This window comes from Mustela putorius, unplaced genomic scaffold (genome assembly GCF_011764305.1).
Source record: "Mustela putorius furo isolate JIRA1106 unplaced genomic scaffold, ASM1176430v1.1 tig00000450_pilon_pilon_pilon, whole genome shotgun sequence".
Classification (NCBI taxonomy): Eukaryota; Metazoa; Chordata; class Mammalia; order Carnivora; family Mustelidae; genus Mustela; species Mustela putorius.
Window position 1 is genome coordinate 22,358,832 of NW_025421385.1, and position 23,929 is coordinate 22,382,760.

General features: G+C 38.6%; 1 protein-coding gene across 11 annotated transcripts in view; it reads left to right on the forward strand.

The window, feature by feature from the left end:
- Window positions 1-23,929, forward strand: part of AK9 (adenylate kinase 9) — a 113,913-nt gene that overhangs the window by 84,275 nt on the left and 5,709 nt on the right. For 7 of the 11 annotated variants that reach the window (XR_006606815.1, XM_045080212.1, XM_045080213.1 and 4 more), the window contains 7 exons: window positions 6,664-6,870; window positions 7,429-7,647; window positions 10,735-10,948; window positions 16,055-16,256; window positions 18,412-18,558; window positions 18,661-18,881; window positions 22,881-23,077. Coding sequence is in view for 9 of the 11 variants with exons in the window: in XM_045080212.1 (XP_044936147.1) it covers window positions 6,664-6,870; window positions 7,429-7,647; window positions 10,735-10,948; window positions 16,055-16,256; window positions 18,412-18,558; window positions 18,661-18,881; window positions 22,881-23,077 (1,407 nt within the window). In the remaining 2 variants the exon portion in view is untranslated. Of the gene's footprint in view, window positions 1-6,663; window positions 6,871-7,428; window positions 7,648-10,734; window positions 10,949-16,054; window positions 16,257-18,411; window positions 18,559-18,660; window positions 18,882-22,880; window positions 23,078-23,929 lie in introns of those variants that run through there. The other 4 variants (XM_045080218.1, XM_045080216.1, XM_045080217.1 and 1 more) reach the window with 4 other exon arrangements.

The window sequence follows — 23,929 nt, forward strand, 5'->3', positions numbered from 1 at the left end:
AGCAGGCAATTTACTTGGTAAGACCAAACCTGCAAAGTCTGTCATGTGGGCAGTGGTGGCAGTTCAATTGATACTGTTCCCAAACAGCCCATATGTGATTCAGAGACATGGACAGTCTTTACAAACTAAATATGTGGTTTCCTTACCTGGTTCTCTCAAATCTGAAGTTTACACTCACTCTCCAGTGCCCTGGTTGTGTCTCCTTCCCCTGGTTGCCCCAGCCGGAAAGCCACCAAGCTCCCTATCAGAGCTTTAGTCACCCTATGCCAGCACCACTGTAACAGAGGCTGCCCTCTTAGCAAATGCACAAAATTAGAGAACTCATCCTAAACCAAATGTTCCCTTCTAATTTTTACTGTTTCCAAAATCTGCCTTTGTTTACTCTTGAGTCCCTTAAATGAGTGAGATAAAGTGTCTGTGTGTGTGTGTGTGTGTGTGCGGGGGAGGTGTACTGTTCATGGTTTATGGTGGTTATCTATTAGAGACTAAATTAACTTATTCCTTCATACTGGAGGCAGGTCTCTGAGACCTAGAATTTTAGAATATGTATCAACTAACATAAGGCCTAAAAAGTGTAATACATCAGAAAAAGGAAAAAGCAACACGGTTTCAAAAGATCAAATTACCATTTATGAAAAAATAAAAATTTTTTTCTAAGAAGAATTAACCTGTGGATATTTTTAGGATATTAACCTTTAAAAAATTCAACATTGTATTTAAGGAACCAGCAAAAGAAATATAATAAGAAAAAAACAACATACATGTTGAAAAGTTCTGTAAGGATAGAACTCCTTATGTGCCTATAATTTGATTTATTTAAAAAGTCCAGGAAAGGGGCGCCTGGGTGGCTCAGTGGGTTAAGCCGCTGCCTTCGGCTCGGGTCATGATCTCAGGGTCCTGGGATCGAGCCCCGCATCGGACTCTCTGCTCAGCAGGGAGCCTGCTTCCTCCTCTCTCGCTGCCTGCCTCTCTGCCTGCTTGTGATCTCTCTCTATCAAATTAATAAATAAAATCTTTAAAAAATAAAAAAATAAAAAAATAAAAAGTCCAGGAAAGATAATTGCACAAAAATTATTTAAGGTGGCCACCACAGCTCTTTATTAACAATGACATTTGCCCCCATGAAGAAGAAAAGGAAAATAATTTCTAAAGTAATTAAATAATCCATCTTGAAGATAATAGGTGCCACAGAATGTTGGATGGTGCCCTCCCATCATTTGAAACAAGATCTATCCTGCCTGCCTCGTCTCATTCTCATAGCTCATTCAAATGGAAGCACAATACAACCTGCCCTGTTCAAATACCCAGAGCTTGCCGACCAATTAACCAACTTGGTCCTCCATTCATAAAAATCAATGAAAAACCAAGGATTACCATATACTTGAGAAAGATTATCAATACTAAGGAGCAACAAGATGAGCAAACAGAACAATTGAGCCTAAAATGAATAGGCAGTTCAGAAAATCTTACTAAACATTAAAAAAAAGTTTTCAATCTTTATCAGAAAATTCAAGAACTTTTATCCAGAAAACAAAAACAGGATGTTTTGAAAAATCAGAGAGAAAAAAGAGTTCATAGAAGCTAAAATATATAATGTAAATTAGTTGAAAATTGAATAAAAAGATTAGAAAAGTCAAAGTTTCTCAAATATAGAACAAAAATATAAGAGATAGAAAACATGAAAGAAAAAACTAGAGATATGTGGCATCAATCCAGGAGGATCAACATCCAATACACATTCCAAAAAAAAAAAAAAAAAAAAATGAAAGGAGAGGAAATAATCTTAAAAATATTGAAGGAAATGTTCAAAATATTGAAGAAAGCAGAGGATCTTCAAATTCAAAGGGCTCAATGAATATCCACTAGAACAAATTAAAAGAGATGTACATTAGCTACTTCCTCATGAAATTTAAGAGTGCTCATTATAAAGAGATTTTAAGCATTTCTAAAATGAAGAAAAGATACCTACAAAGGAATGTGGATAAGATTTGTGTTAGACTTCTCAACAAAGTACTGGAGACAAAGACAATGTTTTCAAAATTCTGAGTAAAAATTATTTTGGATTATTTATAATGTATGAGGATGAAATAGAAACACTTTTAGATATTTAAGTTCTTTGAAAATTAGACTTTTATATATTCTTTTTTCAAAAAGTAGCCAATTGATTTTGTGAATAATGGTTCTTCCATATAAAAAACAAGACAAAACCAGAAATATGAGTAGGTGAAAGACCAAAAAAAAACCATTAGCCACATACAGGGAAGATTAAAATGCATGATTTTGCATAATAAGAAAATACAGTGTTTGACCTTGATACTTCAGAGGATACACATTTGTTGATAGAGGGTTGTATCCCTGCTGTAGTGAATAAGGATTATGTAATTAAAATATGACTGGTGCTGTTTATAGGGTTTCAATTTTTAGAATCAATCAAACACTGTTTACTTTCAATTCTTAGAATCAATTTCTACATGAAATACTAAATACTAAGGTACAGTTACAGACAAATGTAAATGTAGACCTATTGGAGACAAAAATTTGGAAACTAAAGAGAGGGAAAAGTGAAAAGAAGGGTAAGGACATTCTCTTGAATTGTGGGGAATCAAAACACACATCTAAAAATGGTAACTCAGGGGCCCCTGGGTGGTTCAGTCAGTTAAGCGTCTGCCTTTGGCTCAGGTCTTGATCCTAGGGTCCTGGGATTGAGCAACACGTAGAGTCCATGAGCCCTTGCCCAGCTCTCTGCTCGGGGGGGGGGAGCTTCCTTCTCCCTGTCTCTCTTCCTGCAGCTCCCCTTGCTTGTGCTCTCTCTCTCTGTCAAATAAATAAATAAAATCTTTAAAAAATTAAAAATAAAAAAATAAATTTTTCAGCACTCAGTTATAAAATTATGGAACTAAAAATAAGACTAACACTGGGGAAGAGGCCGAAGAGAAGGAAAAGAGAAATGTAAGTTAGCTGATTCCTCATCCTCCCTAGTACAAGAGAGGAAACAAACATCACAGGTGTCCAAAAAGGCTACCTTCCACTATTTACTTTGTTAGTTCCTAAACTGGCTTCCGTAGAACAGCCAAAAAAGGGGCAGGGGGACGCCTGGGTAGCGCAGTCAGTTGAGCCTCTGACTCTTGGTATCAACGGAGGTCATAATCTTGGGGTCTTGAGATCAAGCCCCACATTGGGCTCCACGTGCTCAGCTCCGCCTAGATGCTGCTTAGAGTTTCTCTCTCCATCTGCCGCTCCCTCCCACTCCATGCACTTGATTCACTCTCTCTCTCTCAAATAAATAAGCGAATCTTAAAAAAAAGCAAAGAAAACATTTTTTAAATGCAAGAATGGCTAAATGAGAATAATGAGATGTGTGTTTTCATATGGAAGGAAATTTAAATGCACTGCTAAATTGTCTTTTTTAAAAAACAAGTTGTACAATATAGAATGATCCCATTTATTTGTAAAATATGATTTTGTGTGTGGAGTGTCTGGAGTTGTAAACATCTAAAAGGATCTTAACCAAATTGTTAACCAAATTTTTTTCTAGGTAGAAAAGTGGAAATAGAGATGGGAGTGTGAAGGGAATTTTTTTTTACCCTATATAATACTGTATAACTCTATCCTTTTAGCAAAAATGAATCTATTTTTATTTTTTCATATTTAAAATTTTTTTTTTTTATTTTAGAGAGAAATGTTGGGGAGGGAGAGGGAGAGAATTTCCAGCAAATTCCACACTGAGTGCAGAGCCTGACTTGGGACTCAATCCCATGGCCCTGAGATCATGACCTGAGCTGAAATCAAGTGTTGGGTGCTGGGGGCACCTGGGTGGCTGGGTCGGTTAAGTGTCTGCCTTCAGCTAAGGTCATGATACCAGGGTCCTGGGATGGAGCTCCACCTCAGGCTCCTTGCTCAGTGGAGAGCCTGCTACTCCCTCTCCCCCTGCCTGCTACTCTGCCTACTTAAACTCTCTCTCTCTATCACTCTGTCAAATAAATAAGTAAAATCTTTAAAAAGAAAAAAAAAAGAGTTGGGTGCTCAACAAATTGAGCCACCCAGGGCACCCGAAAATGAATTTTTTTTAAAGATTTTATTTTATTTTATTTGACAGACAGAGATCACAAGTAGGCAGAGAAACAGGCAGAGAGAGAGGAGGAAGCAGGCTCCCTGCTGAACAGAGAGCCTGATGTGGGACTCGATCCCAGGACCCTGAGATCATGACCTGAGCTGAAGGCAGAGGCTTTAACCCACTGAGCCACCCAGGTGACCCCAAAAATGAATTTTTAAACTGATATGTTTTTTTTAATTAATAAAAAATTGGAAGAGATATTAAGTAGAACCAAGAGAGGAGGTACAAGTTCATTTAGAACTGAGATGCCCCTAGTTTGTAGTGTGGATTCATCCCACCGTACTTCCAATGATACTTCTGTACTTCCTTAGAAAATCAAATCTCAGGATTTTTTTTTTTTTTTTTTTTGGTCAAAGTATAAGGAAAAGGGTAAGAGAACCAAGTGGCTTCAAAATTCAAATTAAAAAAAAGAACAAGAACTGAAAAGCACCGCCCTATAGCCAAACTCCTGTTGGAGAGAGAGGAGCCTGGGCACGGAGCAGGAAGGGACATTATCTTCTCATCTTACTCCTTGTACCTGCCAGGCCAAGTCCCATCTCTAGATGCTTTTTAAAGGAACCAGGGTCTAATCATAGAAAGATTAGGAAACAGGGAGCTGAGCCCCAGATTGCAGGCAAGAGATAAGTACTGGAAAGTACAGTCTAAGGCAATTTTTAGGATTATGGTCCTCGGATACTGGGTGAGCAATGATGCAGAGCAAGGAATGAAGAGACCTTCTAGGCAGTGCTCCAAGTGATACAAGGAATACTTCAGGGAGAAGAGTGTGGAGTCCGTGCAGGAGGATAAATATTAAAGCCTATACAGCACCACTTAGTGCCAATAACCTGCTGTGGCCTTTAAGAATCATTTGTGTATTATTCTTCTTTCTTCAGATCCGCTATAAACCCTAAAGGGCACATACTGTTCTGTTAGTACAGTGCTTTATACAAAGTAACAAATAATAGCGATGATGCCACAATAATAGCATTAATAGCTATCATTTCATGGTTCCTATCTGCCCAAGACTTCTCTAAGGGAAGGGCTTTGCATGTATTAAATAATTTAATGCTCCCACCATCCCTGTGGGATAGGTACTTTTATTATTCCTATTTTACCGGTGAGGAAACTGATCTTGTCCGAGCTAACACAGCTAGTGCATGGTTTATTCTCTTTGAATTTTATTAAATGCTGTAATTGAAGGCTATTGAGGACTTGGTTTTCATGGATGGAGTGAGAGGGTATTATGCTAAGTGAAATAAGTCAGTCAGAGAAAGATAAATACCATAAGAGTTCACTCACATGGAATTCAAGAAACAAAACAAACAAGCAAAGAAAAAAAAAGAGACAAATCAAGAAAGAGACTCTTGTGCTTTTCGACTTCCATGGCGGTAGTGAGAGGCGCCCTATCCACCCACCTGCAACGGATGGTCCTGTGGAACCACTCCAGCTTCCTGATGGAGAGGAGCAAGCAGACACACAGCGCCCAGCCCAATAACCTGAAGGTTCACAACTCCTTCCACCAAACGGCCTGCTTCACTGTGAAGCCACCCGTCCACTGCAAAAAGCTGACGATGGGGGGCGCCTGGGTGTCTCAGTGGGTTAAAGCCTCTGCCTTTGGCTCAGGTCATGATCTCAGGTCATGATCACACGGTCCTGGGATCGAGCTCCGCATCGGGCTCTCTGCTCAGCAGGGAGTCTGCTTCCCCCTCTCTCTTCTGCCTGCCCCTCTGCCTACTTGTGATCTCTCTCTATTTCTCTCTTTCTCTGTCAATTAAATAAATAAAATATTAAAAAAAAAAAAAAGCTGACGATGGTGGTCAGGAAGCAGAGATCTGGCCAGTGAAAATGCACCACCATGAGCTAGAACATGTGGGCCACCATCAGCAGCATCAGGCACGTGCCACAAGAACTAAGGACCACCCCGACGTGCACGTGGCTGCCATTTGCAGAGCCGGTGCCATCCTGAGCACCAGAAGCCTGTGAAGGGGAAGAGGAAGCCAGTGCCCCACCACGAACTCCTGAGCCCCCCACCTCGACAGCAGTGACGCTATCAACCACGGGGGGGCGGGGGGGGGCGAGGGGAAGAAGAAGAAAAACCAGACTCTTGATTATAGAGAACAAATGGATGGTTACCAGTTTGGGAGGTGGGGGGAGGGGTGGGCTCATCAGATGATGGGGGCTAAGGAGCACACCTGTGATGAACACCAGGTGATGTATGGAATTATTGAATTACTGTATTGTACACCGGAACCTCATATAACCTATGTAAATTAACTGGAATTAAGATAAAAACTCTAAACAAACAAACGCAACTTTATTACAGCCCATAGGCATAAGTAACATTTATTATCTTGCTTATGTATTTACTACGGGATCAGTATGGTGTCGGAGTCTTGAAAGGATTAAATTTCTGGGTGCCAGATATTTAATGTTTTACTGTGTCACTAAAGGAATGTTGTCATGTCATACCAACCAACAGCCAGTGACACAGAATATTCCAAAGGATTAGTTAGCAGAGTCATTTGTTGTGTGTTTTATATATGTATAAAAGAGAACATGTCCTTCCTTAGGTTGGCAAAGAAGATGAAGATTTCAGTGAAGAAGAGCCTGAAGAAGATGAAGATGATATTGAGAACATCCTGGAAGATGAATTTCCAAAAGACGAGGAAGTGATGAGTGAGGAAGACGAAGAACAGGAGGTCGAGGCACTTGAGCGCCTGCGAGGCGAACTGGGAGAAAAATTTGAAGCAGATATGAGTAATTTACAAGCAGTCCAGGTTATTACTCTTCCTTCACTGTTCACAATCCAAAATGTAACATTTGAGAATGGAACAAATATTTGGTTTATGTCTTGGTTTCTTTTTGACATTTTGAAAGAAATGTGTGTTTTAGGGTTTGCTTCCCTTTTGCCAGCACCCCTTGCAATTATGAAAACAAATTAATAAATCAAGGGCAACATGGAAGCCACATAGAGTCAAAAGTCTTAGCTGCCGGGAACCTGGGTGACTCAATCATTAAGCGTCTGCCTTCAGCTCAGATCATGATCCCAGGGTCCTGGGATGGAGCCCTGCATAGGGCTGCCTACTCAGCCTGCTTCTCCCTCTCCTACTCCCCCTGCTTGTGTTCTCTCTTTCTCTCTCTCTCTGTCAAATAAATAAATAAAATCTTATTTTATTTAGCTGCCAATATGTAGCCACTTAGAAACTGAAAAGTATTTGTTTTTTTGGTTTTGTTTTTTTTTTTGACTGAAGCTTTCTGTCACCAGCAACGTCTATGTGCTGTGACTGGACTTCATCCCATTAAAAATATTTGATTATATTACTTTTTTTCATCAGGATGAATTTGAGAAACTTTTGATACCAATAATTCTCATCAATGGAGCTAGGAAAATCCACATTGTACAGTATAATATGAATACGAAACTGCAACCACTGGTGGAGAATCGTGAGAGCATTTTTGAAAAATGTTATCCAATAACATCACACCTTGCCCAGAAAATGCTCAGCTATACCTATAAGTATATAAGCGCATTTGGCTACTGGGACCCTGTAAAGGTAATGCAGCAAATGCGCCTAAAAGCCATGTTCTTTCTTTTATATTTTTAAGTATGTCTAAGAAGAAGAAGACAGAGGACAGTTTCAAAAGCATTATACAGTACTCTTACCTTGCTATAAAAATATGTGATTGTTTTATCTTTCTGAAGTGTGGAATGTGATCAAAGGGTTTAATTTATTCCATCTACTTCTGTAGAGATAACACAATTCCAACTTGGTTTTAACTTTGTAGCTGAAGATGGGTAGTAGAAATATTTTCAAATTACACATCTAAAGGGCTGAGCCCTGATACTAATTTGCCACCTAATTTTAGGTAAGTAATTTAATCTCTTTGATTCTTTACTGGACCCAGAGTTTCAGACCCTGTACAAAGACCTAGTTCTATTCTAAGACCCTGCTTGGCTCCTTACCTTTAAGATGAAAGAATCATGCCACAAGGCCACTGTGATCAAATACATGATTATAAAGTCCTCTGGAAAGTGTGAGACACAACACAAAATGTGGCATTGATGTTCATAACAAGCATTTCTAAGGACCATATTTTTATACAATGCAGACAAACAGATTTAATCCAGGTAGAATTCAATAACCTCGAACATGGGATGATTTTCAACAAATCTCAACCAAGAATATGCTAGTCACCGATCTAGTCCCTGGGAATACTATAGTGAACAAAATGGACAATGTTTCTTTTGTCTTCCAGTTTATATTCTAGTTGGATTGGGAGGGAGGATAGGCAATAAATAATTAAACAAACAAGTATGTTCTTGAGAGATAATATTAAGTGTTATAAGGACAATCAAAAAACGTCATGTGATAGTGACCCCATGTACCTTTTTATTTCCATCAATGATATAGCACAGTGGAAAAGATTATGGCCTCTGGAGCCAGACTGCCTAGGTTCAAAACCACTACTTATTAGATGAGTGACCTTGGACAAAATTACTTAACCTCTCAGAGTCATTTCACTTGCATAATGGGAATAAGAAGAGTCCCTACCTTACAATATTGTTACAATGATTAATTGAGTTAATTATTGTAAAGTGCTTACAACAGTGTTTGGCTTTTTGTAAGTGCTCAGTAAAACTTACAGCTGTTATTAATATGTATTACTGGTATTGGTCGCGGATAAAAAGTATTTTGGAAGATGGGATCCAAAATGGAGCCTTGTGCATTTACTTGAAACCTCCTTCTTGGTTGATATTGACACAATCAATTTCAGTTCTACTTAATTGTGCCATCTTCTTTATCTTAGCCGTAGGATGTCAAGAGAAACATTTTCAAATATCATGCTGGAATATAGTGCCCTCCATAGAGAATTAGATAGAGTTAAGTGTGTATTAGAATCACCTAGAAAGCTTTTGAAAGATAGTCATGCCCTTCTCTCTGAGACAAGAAAGAAAGGGGAGGAAGAAGACAAAGTCAGAACCATATTTAGGGAGAAAGGACTTATGTCCAAACGTAACAGGACCACACAAAAATGCCTTGTGGAGAAAGGAGCACATGGTCCTAAGAAGGGTTTAAGCATTTAAATAAGCATTTTTCAGGGCTTTTTGAATCTTTTTGGGTGCCTGACAGGTTTTTTTTTTTAAGATTTTATTTATTTGGAGGAGAGAGAGAGAGAGAGCATGAGGGGTGGGGAAGGGCAGAGAGAGGAAGAAACAGACCTGATGTGGGGCTTGATCCCAGGACCCCGAGATCATGACCTAAGCTCAAGTCAGCCCCTTAACTAACTGAGCCAAGTTTGATATTTCTGATTTGATGACACTATGTGTAATCTGACCTACAGAGGAGAAAGGATACATGCTAGGTATTTTGAGTAACAACAGAAACTACCGTAAGGACTCTCAGTTTGAGAATTTAAAATGGAATCATTAGACTTTCAGCTTTTTTTTGCTTTAACCAAATACAGGACATACAGCAGACATGCCCATGCCACCCCTGTGTTTCTTCATATACCTAGCATTTACTCCAGCACAAAAATGTTGATGTAGGCAATACCATTGACCTGTGACAACTGTCTTGGTGTAGCTCTGGTAAAGGAGCAATGTTGAAATATACTGCTTCACACCTCCTTTGTCAAGTATGGGCTGATACTTGGCCATCTGATGCTCTAAAAAAAAAAAAAGATATCCAAACCTAAGATCAATCAATTACCCAGTTCTCATCTTGACCTAATGCAAATATGAGACCATTCCTCCCACTCCATTCCACACCTAGACCTTAAACAGCCTTTTAGGTATTTTTTTCCCTTTTTGACTACTCTTGATGTTTATGTGAGTGGGATTTGCCTATATAAAATGTGGATAAGAAGCCTGTGGGATCTGTCCTGCCAGTACTCCCCTAAAGATAACCCAGGACCCTGCCTGTAGTAGTGTACTCAGGTTGCCAGAACAAAGTACCACAGACACGATGGTTCAAACAACAGAAATTTATTTTCTCACAGTTCTAAGGCTGGAAATCCACGATCTAGGTGTCATCAGGGACAGTTTTCTGGTGAGACCTCTCTTCCTGGCTTGCAGATGATCACTTTCTCACTATGTCCACACATGACCTTTCCTCCATGCTTATGCACTCCTGGTGTCTCTTCCTCTTCATATAAGGACACCAGTCTTACTGGATAGGGCCCCACTCTTATGATCTCAACCTTATTACCTCTTTAAGGGCCCTATCTCCAAACCCAGTCACTTTGGGGATTAGGGCTTCAGCCTATGGAGTGGAGGGAATACATTTCCATCCATAACACCCCCTTAGGAACGGACCTGTCTGTGAGGTTAAACTGGCGCATGAATATACACTTTCCAGTCTTTGACAAAAACACACTAAATACATTATAAAGGAAGTAAGAGAACTAAAATTGTCATAAGCTGAAAGCTAGTTGAGATTTCATCAACAGCATGTGGGTGTAAAATAGTTTATTCTTTATTTATAAAGAATAAGTAAAGTCTTTACTAATAATATTTGGCTACAATTAGTTTTCTTACGTAGCGTAAGAAAGATTTTATTTTACAAATTTGTTCAAATGTATTTGGGGGAAATGCTGAATAACTTAAACCTGAATTTAATTCAATTGTGTACATACTGCAGCTAAGCGAAGGAGAGACCATCAAATCAGTTGAAACTTCAGAGAATCCAGTCCATGCTGTAATCCATCGTCAGTATATTTATTTTTTATCTAGTAAGGAAACTAAAGAAAAATTTATGAAGAACCCAATCAAATATATCCGCCAACCCAAACCTAAGCCTGCTGTGCCCATTAGGATTATGATTCTGGGACCTCCAAAATCTGGGAAAACTACAGGTAAGGGTGTGTTTTTGCCTCTGTTTTTGTTGTTGTTTTAATCCCACTGTAGTTATCGTACAGTGTTCTTATTCACTTCAAGTGTACGATACAGTGATTCAGCAATTCCATGCATTACTCAGTGCTCATCAAGATAAATTTATTCTTAGTCCCCTTCACCTGTTTCACCTGCCGCCCACCCCCCCAAACTTTCCTCTGGAAGCCATCTGTTCTCTATACTTAAGAGTGTGTTTTTTGGTTTATGTCCTTTTTTCTTTTTTTCTTTTGTTTGTTTTGTTTCTTAAATTCCACATATGAGTGAAATCATGTAGTATTTGTCTTTTTCTGACTGGCTTATTTTGCTTAGCATTATACTCTGCAGATCCATCCATGTTGTTACAAATGGCAAGATGTTGTCCCTTTTTATGACTGGGTAATATTCCTGTGTGTGTGTGTGTGTGTGTACACCACCTCTTCTTTAACCATTCATCTATCAATCGCTTCTCAGGCTTTTGGCTAAGATCAAGTGTATCTATTCATCTATCAATGAATACTTAGGCTGCTTCCATAACATGGCTATTTTAAATAATGCTGCAATAAACATAGGGGTGCATGTATCCTTTTGAATTAGAGTTTTGTATTTTGGGGATAAAGATTCATGAGTGCAATTCCTGGATTGTGGGTAGTTCTATTTTTAATTTTTTGAGGAACCTCCATACTGTCTTCCACAGTGGCTGCACCAGTTTACATTCCCACCAATAGAGCACAAGCGTTCCATTTCTCCACATTCTTGCCAAGACTGCCTCTTGTGTCTATTTTAACCATTCTGACTGGTGTAAAATAATATCCCATTGTGGTCTTTGACTTGCATTACTTGATGAGTAATGTTAAGCATCTTTTCATGTGTCTTTTGGTCATTTTTACATCTTCTTTGGAGAAATGTCGGTTCATGTTTCCTGCCCATTTCTTAATTGGATTATTTGTTTTTTGAGTTTGGAATTGTATAAGTTCTTTATATAATTTGTATCCAATTCTATAATTTATATCCTTTAGTGGATATGTCATCTATAAATATCTTCTCCCCTCAGTAGGTTGTCTTTTAGTTTTGTTGGTGGTTTCCTTTGCTATGCAGAAGCTTTTTATTTTGATACAATCCCAATAGTTTATTTTTCCTCTTGTTTCCTTTGCCTCTGGAGGCATAAATGCAAAAATGTTCCTAGGGCCGATGTTAGAGAAATTACTGTGTATGCTCTCTTCTAGGATTTTTATGGTTTTAGATCTCAAATTTAGGTCTTTAATCCATTTTATTTTCATGTATGGTGTAAGAAAGGGGTCCAGTTTCATTCTTTTGTATGGAGCTGCCCAGTCTTCCCAACATCACTTGTTGAAGAGATTGTCTTTTTCCCAATTAGTTTATTTCTGGGTTTCCTATTCTGTTTCATTGATCTGTGTTGTTTTTGTGCCAGTACTATATTGTTTTGATTACCAGAGCTTTGTAATATGACTTGGAGTCTGGAATTGTGATGCCTCCAGTTTTGTTTTTCTTTTTCAAGATTACATTGGCTATTGGGGATCTTTTGTGGTTCCATACAAATTTTAGGATTGCTTGTTCTAGTTTTGTGAGAAATCCTGTTGGTATTTTGATAGAGGTATTTTGCATTAAATCTGTTTTGGCTGATAGAGACATCTTAACACTATTTGTTCTTCCAATCCATGAGCTTGAAATATCTTTCTGTTTGTTTGTGTCATCTTCAATTTCCTTCATCAATGTTTTGTAGTTTTCGGACTGCAGGTCTTCCACCTCTTTAGATAAGTTTATTCCGAGGTATGGTACTATTTTTGGTGTAATTGTAAATGGGATTGTTTTCTTAATTTCTCTTTCTGCTGCTTCATTATTAGTATACAGAAATAATACAGATTTCTGTACATTAATTTTGTATCCTTACTGAATGCATTTATCAGTTCTATGAGTTCTTTGGTGGAGTCGTCATGGTTTTCTCTGTATAATAAGTATCATGTTATCTGTAAATAGTGAAGTTTTTCTTCTTCCTTACCAATTTGGATGCCTTTTATTCCTTTCTATTTATTGTCTGATTGCTATGGCTAGGACTTCCAGTACTATGTTGAATAAAAGTGGGGGCACCTGGGTGGCTCAGTTGGTTAAGGGTCTGCCTTCTGCTTAAGTCATCATATTGGGGTCCTGGGATTAAGCCCCAAGTCAGGCACCCTCCTCAGGTGGGAGTCTGCTTCTCTCTGTCCCTCTGACACTACCCCTGCTCATGTTCTTGCTGCTCTCTCTCTCTCTCAAATGAATAAATAAAAATCTTTTTTAAAATGTGGTGAGAGTGGACATCCTTATCTTATTCTTGACTTCAGGGGAAAAGCTCTCCCCTGAATGGTTTGTCCCCATTGAGTATGATGTGGGTTTTTCATATAAAATCTTTATTATGTTGAGGTATGTTCCTGTAAACCTCCTTTATTGAGGGATTTTATCATAAATGGATGTTGTACTTTGTTAAATGTTTTTTCTGCATCTATTGAAATGATCATAGATTTTTATCTTTTCTCTTATTGCTGTTAGGCCTTTGTTATTTGTAAGTATAAAAGAATCTCCTGAAAGCTATTGGAGATCTTCTCCAGGAAGCCAACTATCAAAATTCACTCAAAAAGAGATAGAAAACCTAAATAGGATAATAACTATTAAAGAGAAATCATTCAAAAATATAATCCCATTCCAAAACAGTCCAGGATCAATCAGTAGTTTTAGAGAATAATTATATCAAACTTCCAAAGAATCAAAAAACTCAAGAGATAATTCCTGTGTTTTTGTAAGCTTTTTCACAGCAGGGGAAAAAAGACAACGAGTTTCCCAATTTATTTCCAGTGTTTTTTTTTTAATTAAGGAGTATAGTCCTCATTAAATATAATCAAATATTTATATGGGCTAAATTATTGTCCATTTATCCAAAAAGTTATAAAGAATACAAATTGATTTTTAAATTAGCATAACTCTGATATTAAAACCCAACAAAATAATACAAGAAAAGATATTATAAATTAATATCACTTACAAATAGAGTCAAATAACAGTATATTAATATTATACTAACAAAAATTATATAAAAGATTCTAATATAATATTTTTAAAAATTGAAATATAATTTATTGTACTAATAAAGAATAAAAATCCACTGTCTTAATCATTGTTGAGAAAGGCACTGGGTAAACTATATCCCCATAATGTCTGAATTTTGTATAACTTTGTACAGGTTTTTTTTTTTTTTAAGGCTAATAGTCCATTAAAAGGTTGGTTGTAGTATTTCAGGATGACATGATAACTACATGAGCAACGGTTGGTCGCAATGAGAATAAAATGAAAAGGACAGATACAGGAGATATTTCAAAGGAAAACAATAGGACTTAAGGACTGACTGAATAAAGAATGAAGGGGAGAGATGAGGTCAAAGATAAATTTGTCGCCAGGAATGATAAAGGGGAGTTTTGTGTTCCAGTTCAAAAAGTTTATTTTGCTCATTTAAACCTCTTAACATGGTGGAAGAGACTTTAATAGTCAGATTCTAAACATTCACAAACGTAGGGTCTCCTGGATGGCTCATTTGGTTAAGCGTCCAGTTCTTGATTTCAGCTCAGGGTCATGAGATTGACCCCTGCAGCTGGCTCTGCACTGGGCCTGGAGCCTATCTGAGATTCTCAGATCATTTAAAATGATCACAAACATTTAAAATAAGTTCCCTCTACCAGAGAAAAGGTGAAAATGTAGCTAAAACAACCTGATTTCTCATTTACTGTTTTGTGTGCCTCTTAATCTGCCTCACCTATTTCACCCACCCCTCCACCTCCCCGCTCTGGCAACCATCAGTTTGTTCTCTGTATTTACGAGTCTTCTGTTTTTTGTTTGTTTGTTCATTTGTTTTTTTAGATTCCATATATAAGTGAAATCATAACAGTATTTGTGTCTCTCTGTCTGACTTATTTTACTTAGTATAATACCCTCTGGTCCATCCATGTTGTTGAAAATAGCAAGATTTTATTCCTTTTATGGCTGAGTGGTATTGCAGTGTGTGTGTGTGTGTGTGTGTGCATGTGCATGCGTGCGTGCGCGCACATGCACGCGCGTACACATGTATTACATCCTCTTTTTCCATTCATCTGTCAACAGACACTTGTTTGATTCCATGTCTTGGCTATTGTAAATAATGCTGCAGTAAACACACGGGTGCGTATATCTTTTCAAATTAGTGTTTTTGTTTTCTTTGGGTAAATATCCAGCAGTGGAATTACTTAATTGTATGGTATTTCTATTTTTTAACTTTTTGAGGAACCTCCACACTGTTTTCAAACAGCATGCTGTTTGCTGCACCAAATTATATTCCTGATACAGTTTTATTCTTTTGCATGAAGCTGTCCAGGTTTCACAACACCATTTATTGAAGAGACTGTCTTATCCCCATTGTGTATTCTTGACTCCTTTGTCATAAATTAATTTACCATATACATGTAGGTTTATTTCTGGGCTCTCTATTCTGTTCTATTGATCTGTGTGTCTGTTTTTGTGTCAATACCATACTGGTTTGATCTATGTGTCTGTTTTTGTGTCAATACCATATTGGTTTGATTTCTCATTTCTTTGTTGAAATAGAGGTGAATTTTTATAAGATATCAAGCTATGGTAGTTTATATAATATATTATATAACAATATATTATTGATATCAGTAAGATATCAAGCTATGGAAGTTTTTTTTATTATTAGAGCTTAAAAATAAATACCAAATATTTATGGTACACATAGGATGCCATGTAAATTTCTCACAATTGCTGCTACCGGGCGCGGAAGGAAGAAGACACTTAAATGTCAGTTTGGTTATGAGAAAAATCCACAGAGCTGGCTCATTACCAGATCCATCAGCCACATACTTGGAGCAATAATAATGATTGACCTTGGACAGTATTAACACAATAAAATGTAACAATTCTGATTATCAAAATTTTGGGGGGAATGTGAACATGAGTTAGCTCACCGTGGATGTCAGTTAGCCTGAGTTAGAAATAAGGTTAACTAATGAATCTATGAAATGGAGTAAGTTTAATGTGTTCATGTTTTCCAGTGGCCCAAAAACTTGCAAGCGAATATGGCTTAAAGCGTCTGTCCATAGGGGAAGCTCTGCGCTATGTCTTAAACAGCCAACCAGACACAGAGCTGGCGCTTATGCTGAACTGGCATCTGCATAAAGGAATGACGGCGCCTGACGAACTGGCTATTCAGGCCTTAGAGATCTGCCTGATGGGGAGTGTGTGTAACACTGCAGGGTAAGTGCGGGTGGGGGCCGGGGGGAGTTAAAGACTTCTTTCAAGAATTACTGCCAGAATTTAAAACCCTCACCTTAGGGCGCCTGGGTGGCTCAGTGGGTTAAGCTGCTGCCTTTGGCTCAGGTCATGATCTCAGGGTCCTGGGATCGAGTCCCACATCGGGCTCTCTGCTCAGCAGGGAGCCTGCTTCCTCCTCTCTCTCTCTGCCTGCCTCTCTGCCTACTTGTGATCTCTGTCTGTCAAATAAATAAATAAAATCTTTAAAAAAAAAATAATAAAACCCTCACCTTAAACAAGGTTTAAAGCTCTTGTAAAGGGTGTGATCCACTTCTCAAACCTTAGGCCCCTACATGGTTATATATTTTAATTTTCAGTCAGGCTACAACTTGGCTTGAACACTCCTAGGGCAGGACAGCAAGCCGGCCACTTGCCTCGCAGCAGCAGCCCCTGTGCTGTCCAAGAGTCTCTGGGCGTACAGTGCCAACAAAGGGGCCCAGTGTGACTTCAAGTGTCTAGCAGACCTCCTCACTGTTCCATGGAATGTTGAAGGAGTGGCCCTCCCCTGTCCCCCAGAAGGTATTGAACTAATGGAGACACAGTCTCTCACTGGCCCAGCTCTCTGCACAGGGAGCAGTGCCCCTCCCTTAATGCTACATTTGGACCTGAGGGCCCTCTTCAGTTTACAATCCTCTGCTCAACCATTACTCACCCAGTGTAGCCACTGGTCACACCCAGGTGTAAAAGCCAGTGCAGCCTAACACCCTGCCCTTGAGCCCAGGTCACTGACCTAGAATCCCACTGATTTCCTCAAGCTTGTATTAAAAGGCTTTTAGCCCTTCCCTACCACTAGTCCTTAATCAAGTCTTAGGACAGTTCTGATTTCCATTATGAAGAGCAGATTCCGGGGTGTCAGATTTTTTTCTCCTAGAGAAGGCCCTGGGAATTCCGCAAACTGAGTTTACCTCCTTCCTGGCATGCAGCTTTGCACACAAGGGATCTCTGTGAAGGCAACGGTCTTATTTCACCTTAACACCAGTTCAGTGCCCAGCCATCCTGAATTTTTCTAATCTTGAGGGTCACTCAAGCGACCCTTCACAAGCGAAGAAATTGATCTACTCTCTATTTTGAAAACCGCGAAACACAACCATGGGGCTCCCATAGCATTCTCTATTAGGTTTGCCTGACTCCATTAACTTAAAATCCTCTCTATCCTGGAGCTTAGAACTAGTGCCTGGAGACTTTGCTGGCGAACACTGAGTAAGGGGATCCCGTGACTTCCTCTAAACCAGCCCTTCCTGATGACCAGCAGCCAGTATGCCCAGCTTGCTCTCACCCCAGAGGGAGTTTCCTGACTCTGGAGGCCATTCCTCTCAGAATGTAGACACCCTTTATTCCTCCTCTCAGTTTGATAGTTATCCTCTCATGATCTCAGATTGTTGGACTAGCTAAAGTTCTCTGTCACTTCTGCTCAGAAGCATGATGGGTCCTGATGGGATGATTCCTTCCCAGATATCACAGGTCCCCTCTCCCCAACTGCCCATCTCTCTCCCATCGCCACCCTCCAGCCTTCCCACAGAACTTTCCTAGAAAAGCAAGCTTAGAGCACAGTGGTTTTCCCATATTTGCTGAATCTCTTACTAAAATACTATTTATTGTGCCAGGACCCCATTCTAGTTGCTTTACATACCAGATCTATAAGTCTTTAAGATAGCTTGCAAGGTTAAGTATCATTTCCCCCATTTTACTGAAAACTGAGACTCAGAGAGGTCAAACTATTTCTCAGTCTGTGTCTGTCTGCCTCCGAAGCCTGTATTCTTTGCACTGTTTCATGCTTAGGATAAAGACACCAATTGAATAACACAATGTTCAAAGTCTTACATGTGTTACCTTTTGAGTTCCATCCAACTCTAGCTCTGTGATGCTAATTGTATAACTTCAGAGCTGTGTCTCTTCGTATGCCATCCTACATCTGGCTCTTGGGCTGAGTGAAGTTAAAAACACAGAGATAAAGAGCACAAAGTGCAAAGAAGATAAGTCAAGTTACAAAAGAAAGAGCAAGAGACTATTCCTAAAGAGATAGACTGGTTCTAGAAGACAGGAAGGAAGTTAGGAGAGAAAAGAAATCTGGAATTATTTTCATGTCTCTCCTTGTTAGTGTTGTCATCGACGGCTACCCTGTAACTAAGTATCAAGTGAGTCTCTTGGAAGCTAGGTCAGTCATCCCCATGGTCATCTTTGAGTTGGATGTGCCTTCCAAGGAGATTTTCAAAAGATTGTTCCTGGAAAAAAAAAAGGAACAAAGGTAATGTATGTGATGAAAGCAACGATAAAGGAATAAACTTTAACCATCCAGAAAAAAGTATATTTTTAACAGCTTTTCCCATTCACTCTCTTTCTCTATTAGTTTGCCTTACCCACTGCACAACAGCACGCAGATTACAGCTGTCAAAAACTCAAAATACCGCAAAAACATTGATGAGATTAGGAAATATTATCAAGAACAGCATCAGAACTGGTATGTGATTGATGGATTTCACAGCAAATGGTGGGTATGGAATGAAGTCATTAAGAAAGTTCATATGGTGAATAAACATATGCAGATATACCTGGAAAGAATCAAAGCAGGTAAGAAAACATTAAATTGTTCAAATAGAATAAAACACTAATTGAAAGTCTACACCTGCCTGACTCATGTTACCATAATTCATTCAATTTGAACATTTGTTCCCACAATCATAATCAGTCTTTGAAGTATTTGGTACTAGCCAGTTATTATGGGCATCTATACTGTTCTCATAAATGACTGCCACTACTCTATCATTTATTCAGCGCCTGTGTGAACCTAGCACATAAAAATAATGCATATCCTCTGACTAGAAGAGTTTATAGTGTTTGGAAAGCCATTTAAGGAGCTAAGTTTCAGAAGTGCTAGTATAGGAGAGTAGTGGGCTATGGAATGACACTTGGCAAAATTCTGTTTATTAATCTAGAATTAAAGCCATTTTTGGTATTTATATTATACCAATATAATGGTATATTTTTATAGATTCGGCAATGAATCTATAAAAAGTTATAGATTCAGCAATAAATCTTCAAAAATTTAAACTTGAGCATAAAATGGCTTTTAATATATATTTGGAATCCATGAAAGAAAATGTTTGATTATATATTCCTATAAGTTTCTTGACTTTTCTCTAAAAAATACATAAAATAGAAGGAAAGTTGTCGTCTATATATGATCTCTCTAAAAAGAGTGATGACTCTAGAGAATCGAGCTGTAGGATTCTCACGGACATCTGGTGAGTGACTTTGCTTAACTGTGGGAATACAGAGAAGATATAATGAGGTATGAGAGCAATGCAACGAAGAGAATCTTATAATCTTATACAAGGAAGAATTTCGTGAGGATTCTGCATCATTAAATCTTGATTAGCTTCATTATTTGGGTATAACCAGTATCTCTGGCTCCTGTTTGTCTGCAGACTGGGAATTTTTTTTCACCTGAGGATTACCAGGCATGACAAGTACAAGGAAAAAAGAGTTTTTAGAAACCTACTCGCAATAAGTTTTGGAAAGCATTGCGCTTGTAAAACCTTCCACGGCAGACTTTGAAAGCAAACTTGTGCATTGTTCATCTTTTTGTTACCCTATTTCACCCTCCCTACTATAGAGTGAGTTCCCTGGAAACAGACTCAAGGTTAAATAAGATCAAAAGTTGTCTGCAGAAGCTTTATCAGAAAGTATTCTCAGGATTTGAGTTGCCACATTTAGCAACCAAAAATACAGGATGCCCAGTTAAATTTGAATTTCAGATAAATAACAAATAAGTTTTTAGTCTAAGTATGTCCCAAATATTGCAAAGACATACTTAGACTAAAAATTCTTCATTATTAATCTGATATTTAAACTCACTGGGCTTCCTGTGTGTTAATCAGAAAATATACCTATGGGGAATGAGGACCATAAAATTGGACAGAGGAAGAAACTGACCTGCCCTGTGGTGGAAAGGAAAGCTTCAGCAGATCTAATAGGGAAGCCCTGGAGCTAGGATGGGCCTTCAGAATTTCCCAGCTGAGGGGAGGAGCCAGGCTTTCTATCCATTGGCCGGCCATTAACCACAGGTACTCTGGGAGAGGGTTAACCAGTGACAGATGGGCAATTCCCAGCGCACGTGAGACCCATCAGCACTGATGCTCCCAGCATCTGGGGGACGGCAGCTTCGGCCCTGAAGAGGGATCTGGATGAGGCGCCATGGTACCCACTTCATTATTCCATGTACACTTGCCTCTGCCTTGAGTAGTTAAATCTAACAGAAGTCAACTTTATTGATCTTCTGCTTTAACTTCCACCTAATAATCTAGCCTGTACCTGATTGTTTAAATTTAGTTTTGACTTTTGTTTTGTTTTCATTCCACACTTCCTTGTATGCTATTCAAATGATCCTCTCCCTATCAGAAGGCCAAAGTTTACTCTGACTAATGAGATGGAACAGGGTCAGGGCTAGAAGATTAAAGAGATTCCTCCTCATTCTGCCACATTCCAGATTAAGATATATGGACACTGCCAGATGTCATCAGGAATACAAAAGAAGAGATTTTTGAGTGTCTTTATCTCTTTAGGGCTTAAACCATGTATGTGATTCTAAATTACCCTGTCACTAAATCTGTCAGGATTGGTGAGATTCAGCACATCTGAGCTAAAGGACAGCTAGGATTGTAATACTGTAGTACCATATAGTATAATATTATAGCACTATATAATCCTATATACTTTAATAATAAAACATTATTATACCATAGTACAGTGCATTATAACACTCCAGAATAATACTACAGCACTACAATATTATAGTAATGTCATATTCTTGGTAGGGAAGGAATATTAGGGCTTCTTATCTTTTTCATCTGTGTCAAAAACAACAGATGGGATAGCATATTAGTTTATGCTGCATAACAAATTATGCAAATTCCTAAAAAAATCAAAACTTAGCAGCTTAAAATGCACACACACACACACATACACACACAATTTCTCTGGGTCAGGAATCGAGTCACAGTTTAACAGGATTCTCTGCTTCAGGAACTCTCACAACCATAATCAAAGTATTGTCCAGGATTATTACCTCATCTGAAAGCCTGACTCAGAAGGAACCTACTATCACACTTATTCATGTATTGTTGACAAGATTTCGTTCCTTGAGGGATGTTGGATTGAGGGCATCAGTTTCTTGCTGGCTGTGGGGCACAGACCACTTTCAGTTCCTTCCCATATAGACCTTTGTAACCTGGCACCTTCGTTCTAGCAAATGAACAAGCTGTGAAGGCAAGAAAGTGCCAACAAGGCAAAAGTAATGGTTTTTTGTAATTGTCTTAGTTTGCTAAGCCTGCTGTGAGGAAGTACTACAAACTGGGTGGCTTAAACATGAAAAAATTATTCTCTCATTGGTTCTGGAGGCTAGAAGCTCAAAATCAAGGTGTTACAAAGGCCATCTTCTCCCTGAAGTCTCTAAGGGAGAATCTGTTCCATGTTCTTCTCTTAGCCTCCAGTTTTGCCAGCAATCCTCTGCATTCTTTGGCTTGTAGACCAATACTCGAAGCCTGAGGATCAATTTTATATGTTTACATCGTCATATAACAAGCTCTGATTTATGATTCATAATTTTGTAGTTAATTTAAGACCTTCCTAGGCATAATAATAATTTTTAAAGACAAAACTTATCAATAGTGAAAGGGACCAATAACAAAATGTATTAAGGGTCAAAATTTACTCATTGTAACTAAGATGTATAAAAAATTTTTTCATTTTCTGTAGCATGTCTTATTTCTTCAGAATCCCCATGCTGGTGCAGTACTGGGGAGAAAACTCTTAAACTCGTTCACTGAAAGACCTTGGGCTCTTCCTTTTTAAATAGATTCTTTGGGGTAAACCTAGTCACTTGGAAAAACATTTCTTCCCTTCTCTCGTGTGCCATCTGGGCACAATAATGTCATGTCCACAAATTATTCGTACTTTTTGAAATATACCTCATAGAAAAATTTAAAATAGGTAGCAAATTTATATGTGTGTCTAAGTGGGTCTGCAGACAGGCATATAACATATATTTACATACACATACATATATATAGTTTATAACATATATATAATTTATAATAGATAAGAATTAAACGAACCAAAACATTCATCAACAGAAAAATGGCTAAGTGAACTATACGTATATTTTTACAAGGAATACTATGTGTCAGTTAAAAAAGAATTAGGTAAATCATATAAACTGACATGGAAAGATGTCAAAGACCATATAACTGATAGAAGTTGCAGAATAATGTTTACAGCATAGTGGCAAAAGCATGCTATATGCAAAAAATAGTTTTGTATATGCAAGTGTATATATAGAAAGAAGTCCAAAAAAGATACAAATCAACAGTGATTACTCTCAGGAAGGATGATGAATTGAGAGGATGAAGGTGTGAAGAGAAACTTACTTTTCTGTTGTTTGGAATTTTACAATGTATATGCATTTGTATCGTGTGTGTGTGTGTGTGAAATCATTTTAATTTCTAAAATCACTGTGTTTTCTATGAAAAGATATACACATACATAAAACAGTGACTCTGTTACTGATAGGAAAAGCTGCCTGCATTGACAAGTTATGTATCACACCTCAAGAACTGATTTCTCGCCTGGGTGAATTTGGACAGTTCTGCCCTATCAGCCTGGCAGAATCACATGAACTTGTCGATTGCTCTGTAACTGACTCATTGGAATTTGCCGCCGAGTTCAGAGGGCACTATTATAAAATGAGTTCTCAGGAAAATCTGAATGTAAGTTTGTTCCTAATGCCACATATTTACCAGGGAAAGAAAATGCCTGTCTTGGAATTCATCCAATAGGAAGGGGTGGGGGCGCCTGGGTGGCTCAGTGGGTTAAAGCCTCTGCCTTCAGCTCAGGTCATGATCCCAGGGTCCTGGGATGGAGCCCCACGTTGGGCTCTCTGCTCGGTGGGGAGCCTGCTTCCCTTCCTCTCTCTCTGCCTGCCCCTCTGCCTACTTGTGATCTCTAGCTGTCAAATAAATAAATAAAAATAAAAAAAAAATAGGAAGGGGTGGGGGTGCAGCTGGGAACACCAAGGAACTGTGGACCAGGAGTCCCATTATTGGAAACTATGACGTTAGGAACAATGAGGCAACTTGTAGGCCAGTCCTGAGGCTGCACCCCAAGATATATTTTGGAACACAGTGGAGGTTCAGAGTCAGTGATGGGCCCTCAGCTGAACAGCTAGGCAAGGCCAATGGCGATTCCCACCAATGGAGGGGATGCTGAGCATAGGGACTCAGCCCACGGTGGGGCATCCAGGGGATTAAGGTCCTACAGTGCAGAAGGGAAGTCACAGGAGAAATGAAGCAAGATCTCACCTATGTCTCTCCTGTGCATTAAAATGTTTCCATCACTCAGGTTCCTGTATATCTGTACAGTATATTTCTGTTTAATGCAACAGAACACATGTCCGTTCTAACAGGATGTCTGTAATTTGTGAAGATAAAGGTTCGTGGCCGAAAACTAATCAGATGCCTCTGAACATTTTACTCTCCTCTAAAGAGGTAGAATTTTTTAAATCACTTTATTAAGGAGGCATTTATTTCTTCCTGCATATATAAATGGCATTCACAGAATTT